The sequence below is a fragment of the Aplysia californica genome, unplaced genomic scaffold (assembly GCF_000002075.1).
Source record: "Aplysia californica isolate F4 #8 unplaced genomic scaffold, AplCal3.0 scaffold00400, whole genome shotgun sequence".
NCBI lineage: Eukaryota > Metazoa > Mollusca > Gastropoda > Aplysiida > Aplysiidae > Aplysia > Aplysia californica.
The window spans coordinates 100,507-107,342 of NW_004797670.1; the positions used below are offsets into that span (position 1 = coordinate 100,507).

General features: G+C 36.2%; 1 protein-coding gene across 3 annotated transcripts in view; it reads right to left on the minus strand.

Moving 5' to 3' along the window:
* The window catches only part of LOC101861828 (probable phospholipid-transporting ATPase IA), a gene marked incomplete at its 5' end in the record, with an annotated part of 73,256 nt that extends 71,157 nt beyond the window's left edge, over positions 1–2,099 (minus strand). For all 3 annotated transcript variants that reach the window (XM_035971227.1, XM_035971226.1, XM_035971225.1), the window contains 2 exon segments: positions 617–716; positions 1,973–2,099. In XM_035971227.1, coding sequence (XP_035827120.1) covers positions 617–716; positions 1,973–2,099 — 227 coding nt within the window.
* Positions 2,100–6,836: the final 4,737 nt, after the last annotated feature.

The window sequence follows — 6,836 nt, forward strand, 5'->3', positions numbered from 1 at the left end:
TATGCACAGTCGAAATTGTCCAAGATGGCCACCCACTGCCGACGAGAAAAGTGGTCGTCTTAGACAAGGACATCTTGTACAACAAAAAAAATATAACTTTGACTGAGGTCATTTCTGTACTGCAATGAACAAAAATGGACGATGGGACTTACTTTGGTAAATATCTTTGGCACCTGGGGTAAAACCACATTAAAAAACACCTATAACCTCAGTTTCATGATCAGAGAGAGTAAAATAAACACTTGGATTTTAATATTTTTCAATTTGTACCATCTTTATCGAAACACTGTCACACTCCGCAAAACTTATGAAAAGTAAATATTTTAAAAAATCTATCACTAGTGACTACCTTTCTCCCTGCCATATCATCAGACACAAAAATATAATGAACTCAGGATAAAAAATTGACACTATTTTAAGATTTTTATCATACCTAAGCCTGATCCCAGACTGATATTTATTATTCTCCATAAACCTATAACCATATAAAGATGAAAGAATGCATTAGACAGGCGATAAAAAGAAATTGGAGAGAAAAACAAATTTACTAAACCGTTTTCTAAATAAAACCCTTTCAAACAAAAGGAGACAATAGGGTGAGGTAGCATCTACTTACTTGCATGAGGGCAATGAACAAGAAGAAAATATTGGCATATTTCCTGAACTGCTCAAACAGGAACTTGGGCAGGAATGTGAACACATTGTACTTGGCAGTGCTGTGTGGAGGAAACCGGAAAACGAATATTGCCATAAAAATACCTAATTCAGACAAACAAGATTACATTGAAACATGTGACCACAAAGAGAGGAATGCGTAATGGTCCCTCATTATCAGAAGCTTAAGATCATATTACTTTTTTTGTCAGCTGGACAAAAGTTATTAACCCAAATTTACATGATTATACCTGTCTTCAGTGAGTAAAGAGAAAGACTTTATAGCCAATAAGAAAGTATAAATTGCAAAATAATTTGAGGCTCAGTCATGACGAAGAGGGAAAACAAAGGACTTTTATGTTGTCCTATTTTAAGAACCGTTTGCCTTAAATAATAAATCTTCAATTTAAAACAAGAGGCACCATTACTAATTCAACAAGGTAAAGTCAGATAAGAGTTTCTGGAATACTTGAAAACTCTAGAATGGGCAGTCCATGGCATAGAATCGTTTGAAATTAATACATTATTGCATACAATCATTATCAAGTGGCTGCATAAAAACTTCTAGATGGGGACTAATAAACTGAAAATATCACTCCTTTTTTTCTCAAACTTACCAGTACACAAAATTTAGATTACTTGTATTATGAAGATAACCAGCACTGCATTGGAGTTTTTAATTTGGTTTTAGTAAGCGTTTTATGGCACTAGCAACATAAATTTAGTCATAAGAGTGCTGAAGATGAGAGGTGTTACTAGAGAGTAACATACAGTGAACAGGAGGAGAGAGAAGAAAGGTAGATATTTGATAGGAAAGAAAAGGCAAACCACACCAGAGCACCTGGACTTTGGACACTGTTCTGTTAAAGACTTCCCTCCAACACTGTTAACGAGCCACTGCTAGTCAAAATATTTCACTGGAGTTGGATCAATCAGAGCCGTTACACACAGCATGTGCATCTCATTGGATGAAGCCGATGCTCTCTGTGACCAGTTATGGCTCTCAACATTCTTCAGGACAACTCAGGGAGAATGATATTTACAGCTTGTGTGTGTCACTCTATGCTCTTCACTTAATCTATAAACCCTAAAAAATATAAAATATGCTATTTCAACAGCAAAAGACCGTAAACTCTTAATCACAATGCCAAGCTAAGAGCTGTGAGAAAAACTTTATGTCCACCTGCATTTGAACCTCCGGTAAATAAATCAGTCTGCTCTACAACAGCCGAATATCTTAATACTCAACAACTTTGGAACTTTTCATAGAGATAGTGGACAGCAACCAGCACCAAAGAGAATCAAGAGGGCACCTCACCTGATCTTGTTGTGGCAAAACTTGTGCTGCTGGGTGGAGTTGATAAAGATTTGTCTGGAATGATGCCCTGTGGGGGCTGGGGCCGGCTGCTCTGCATCCTCTGGTGGGTTGGAGATGTGCTGGTAGTCTGAAAGAGGACAAGAGAAAGATTTGGTTAAAGAAAAAGCACAACTTGCTCAATGAAAACTCTGTAATACCTAATCTGCCAGTCATTGTCAAAGGATGATAAATGGAAAACAAATGTACAAAAGACATGTACAAACTAAAAATCAACAACCCTCCCCTTTCAACTGGGGAAAAAACAAACTTACAAACAACCCCTTTCCCTCAGCCAAACACCATAAAAAAAAAAACAAGAGTTCCAACAAAAAAATCAAAGAGACTAGAACATAGCCTGAATGTGAGACACAGGATATGAATACAAGACAGACTCAAGACAAGGGGAAATCAAGCTTTTTTCAAAGTAGACCGAATAACCAGTTTGTCCAGTACAATACAATAAATAGATTAATAAAATAATAGAAATCAAATGTATGAATTTTTTAATCAATATACGAAAAACAAAAGAAACAAATAAAGACTACAAACACATATGGCTGTGGAATCCTTTTGTGTGGATTACCAGGGACAAACGGAGAAATCCTGTTTGCGGTAGGAAATGTGCTAAAAGAAAGATTTGTCACATTTACGCCAAGCAGGAGTGTGATACACTATTTAGAAGTAAATAAGTCTATAAAATAACATAAAATTTTTACTGTTGACGTCAATGAAATAATCAGATTATCTTGGTGACTACGTCAGAAGCATGCTACAAACACATATTTTAATTTTATTTTTTTTCCATTTTCCTCCGCAAAGGGGCATGGCAGCCGACCAAATAAGAGGACCTCGCCTATCATATCTGGCCCACAGGCTGCAGTGACCCTGCCCAAGACAAACCAATCTTAGAAAAAAGCTTTGTGCCTGAAATTCAATGACACAAGAGTCAATACTACATCAGCAATGAAGGTAGATGCTCGCAATGAAAGGACATAGAATCATGGTGGCTGAAATTTGAATTTCAGTAATAACAGAACATAAGAATATTGAGTCCTGCTTCCGTTATACAAAGCATGGACGTCTCATAAAAAAAGAGTTTTTTTGTATACTTCCATGCACAAATCATTGATTTATGAGAACAGGAAGCCAATTTCTGAAGTTTTTATTTTTTATTTATATATATATATTAAAAAATTTCATTTTGACCAAATGAACCAAAATTAAAACAACTCTGCTGTGAAGCAAAAAGTTACTAAAACTATGCCATATTTCCCATTCAATTTTTAAAAAAAGGTAGAGCAAGAAAGCATCAAAGCAGTCAAAGAAAAATCATAAGGATACTAATGGGCATATATTTCTAAAGTAACAAATTACACACATAAGCAAAGACAAAATAATCAAATCACAGAGATCAGGCGATCAGTATTCTTTTAACGGTCCCCAGGAAAGATCATTTGCCCACTTTACTCCGTTAGTTTTGAATACACTTCTACATCCCTTGACATATACGACTTCCAAGTCTAAAATTTAAAAAACATATTTAAAGATGCATTTTATGAAACCATTCCTGTCTCAGTTGCTTCATTTTAGGACAATATTAGTTTTGAATACCCTTCTACATCCCTTGACATATACGACTTCTAAGTCTAAAATTTAAAAAACATATTTAAAGATGCATTTTATGAAACCATTCCTGTCTCAGTAGCTTCATTTTAGGACAATATTACTATCTATCTTTTCATATATTTTGTTAATCTAGAAGTCACATTGTGTACATTATATGGTTCTTTCTTAGGTAAAACTATGGTACATAGTAAATCAGAGTGAGAGAATTGTAATACACATGACTGTAAAATGTAGGAATCAAGAAAAAACAAAACATGTGCACTCAAATCTTTTTAAAGTTTCATTCATTAATGTAAAAAAGAGTGAAAGACAAGTAGGAAATTCTGGCGTCTTTATCGTTTTTATAATTGAAAATAACTGTTCAATACAATTTTGAGTTTTCTGTTGTGTCTTTTTTCATGCAGTTAGAAATCGCATACAAGACAAGAGTATAAGCTTCGTAAAAGGCTTAAAAGTTGGAATATAAAGGTGTATATAAAACTTTCGTCAAGCACCAGGTTCACTTGACTGGTTTTTGGCCATAACAAAAAATTTGTAGAGTACAACATGTGGGAAAAATGTTTAAGTAACAAGGTGCTGGTATTCTTTTGATCAATATAATATTGCGCAGTATTTTTAAAGTGCTGACCTGAAATGAATAACCATACAAATGAAGGGCAAATTAATAAGTAAAGAATTTGTATAATATTCAACAATAACAACAAAAGTAGAAAAAAGGAGATATTCAGCTTGTATAAAGTATGCTTTCTTACTTAAAGCTGAGAAAAAAATGTTGCAAAGCCCTCACTTTTGCAAAGCTGAGAACTAAATTATACTTTACCAATGAGGTCTTCACAAACAAACATCTTAGAAACATAAAATAAGCAATCTTCAGTGTTATTACAAAAAGCACGGCACCCACTAGCTTAAGTCTGAAGTTCAGCCATTTATCTACTATTCGTCCCAGGAAGACTATCATTGAAGGAAAGACCGGTAGTTTAAAGTTGATCTTGAACAGTTTTATATTTCTCCAAACCATTTCATAAGTAAAGTAGAGGGCAAGAAGGAGAAAAATATTGGGGGTGGGGGGGGGTGGAGGTGGTAAAGAAAAGGGAAAGAAAAGAAGGCAGGAAAGAAATAGGACAGGAAGAAGGCGAGGAGTAGAAGAAAACAGGAGTAGAGGCCGAAAGGAGGTGAATTTTACAAAGTGGGGCAAAGAAGAGATTCGAGTCTGACCGTGAAAGAGGGTGGGAAAATAATATACTATGCGTCATAAGCATAAAAACAGAACACTTGCTCAGTCAGAGTTCAATTTTTAATTTATTTTTTTTAGTATAGCGCCAAATCTTATTACCTCTGCCCTAAGGAATCAACGTGTTTACCATCCTTATCAGGCTCAGGGCAGCCTTGTGCCAGACCCGATCCATGAGCACATTTGTGTATTTATATAATTCTATCTATCCTTTGTACATCTATGCGACCGCACAATTCTGTCTATCTTTTGCCCACCTGTTTTTATACAATTTTATCTATCCTTTGCATATCTAGATCTATGGGTTTATACACCTCTGTCTATCTTTTGCACACCAATGTGATCATACAATTCTGTCTATCTTTTGCACACCAGTGTCATCATCTATTGAAAACCTGTTTTTATACAATTCTGTCTATCCTCTGACATATGTGTTCATACAATCTGTCTATCTTTTGCACCCCTGCTTTCCTACAATTCTGTCTTTCCTTTACACACCTGCGTGTCCATACAATTCTGTCAATCCTTTGCACACCTGTGTGTACATATAACTCTGCCTATCTATCCTTATCTCTCCTGGTGTCACACTGACAACCACACCAAGAACACAATGTCTCCGACCTGTCGTTCATCGTAAGAAATGTCAAGCGTTCCCCAAAATGATCAGACGTCGGACGCTTGACACCAATACACAATTTCTGGACCACAAAGGAGGGGCTGGGGAGTCCCCTACCCCTCCCCCCTCCCCCTACACAATCATTCAGGTAACATGTGGACCAGGGAGGCGAACACAAGACCAATAAATACCTATTTTGCCTAACTTGTTTTTTCACAGAAAACTTGCAAGTGAACTAGGAATAGACGTTACACAATAACCTTAACTCTTACTTCCTCAAATGTTTTTTGATGATTTTCAAAATGTTAATAAATTTGGATTATTTGTGGAGTTTGCTTCGATCTTGCTCGTCAGAGCTAACCAGGGCTGAGAGTAGAGTAATACAACATTCCTTCAAAAATTTCCCCACTGTGAAATCCAACTCGGGTCTCCCTGCTTGTGACGGTAAAACGCTTAACCGCTACGTCACAGAAGCCGATTCAAAAGTTTCTGAAGACAGGAAATATGAAGACTGGAGAAACACAGAGTGTTTGCTGTCGGGTTTGACTGATGGGTGGGGAAACAGTAACATAGGTTCGTCAATAACACATCAAGCCGGTATTACGAGGAGTAGGGGCACAATGACAAGTACTGAGAGTAACACATTTAAAGTGATGGCGGCTTGAATTTCACAGGAACTACCTGAATGTCAGCATACAATGTAATTCATTCTATTAAACAAAAGCAAAGGGCAAAATGAAGTAAATTTGGCAGTAAAAGTGAAAATGATAATAAGTGATAAAGTAGCTAGCGAATCGACCCAAACCATGACTAGGCATTGAAAAGAAAGGAATTTAAAACAACGAAAATAAAGGGGGAAAATGATCAAGTTCAATGGCTGTAAAAAAATGGAATACAAAAATTCAACTTACTAGGATTAATAATCCTTACATCCATGTCTGTGTGAAAACAAAGGTGTAAAAAATGAACAAAACCTACATCGAAGGTAGAATCATTGACCAGGAGTCCGGGAGAACAACATTTGCGGCCAACACGAACAGGGAACAGCACACTATGATAAGTGTAGGAACAACAAGCACACATAAACCAAAAGATAAAACGAGCTTTATCTTACTTTTGCGATTTCCCTTTTCCCTGTGTCTCGAAATCTTGACCGGTGTAACTTATCCCCCTTATAAAATAATAAAGCAGAGGAACAAAAAACGGGCTACGACCAATCTTCTTCTTCTTCTTCTTGTTCTTGTTCTTGTTCTTCTTGTTCTTGTTCTTGTCCTTCTTGTTCTTGTTCTTGTTCTTGTCCTTCTTGTTCTTGTTCTTGTTCTTGTCCTTCTTGTTCTTGTTCTTGTTCTTGT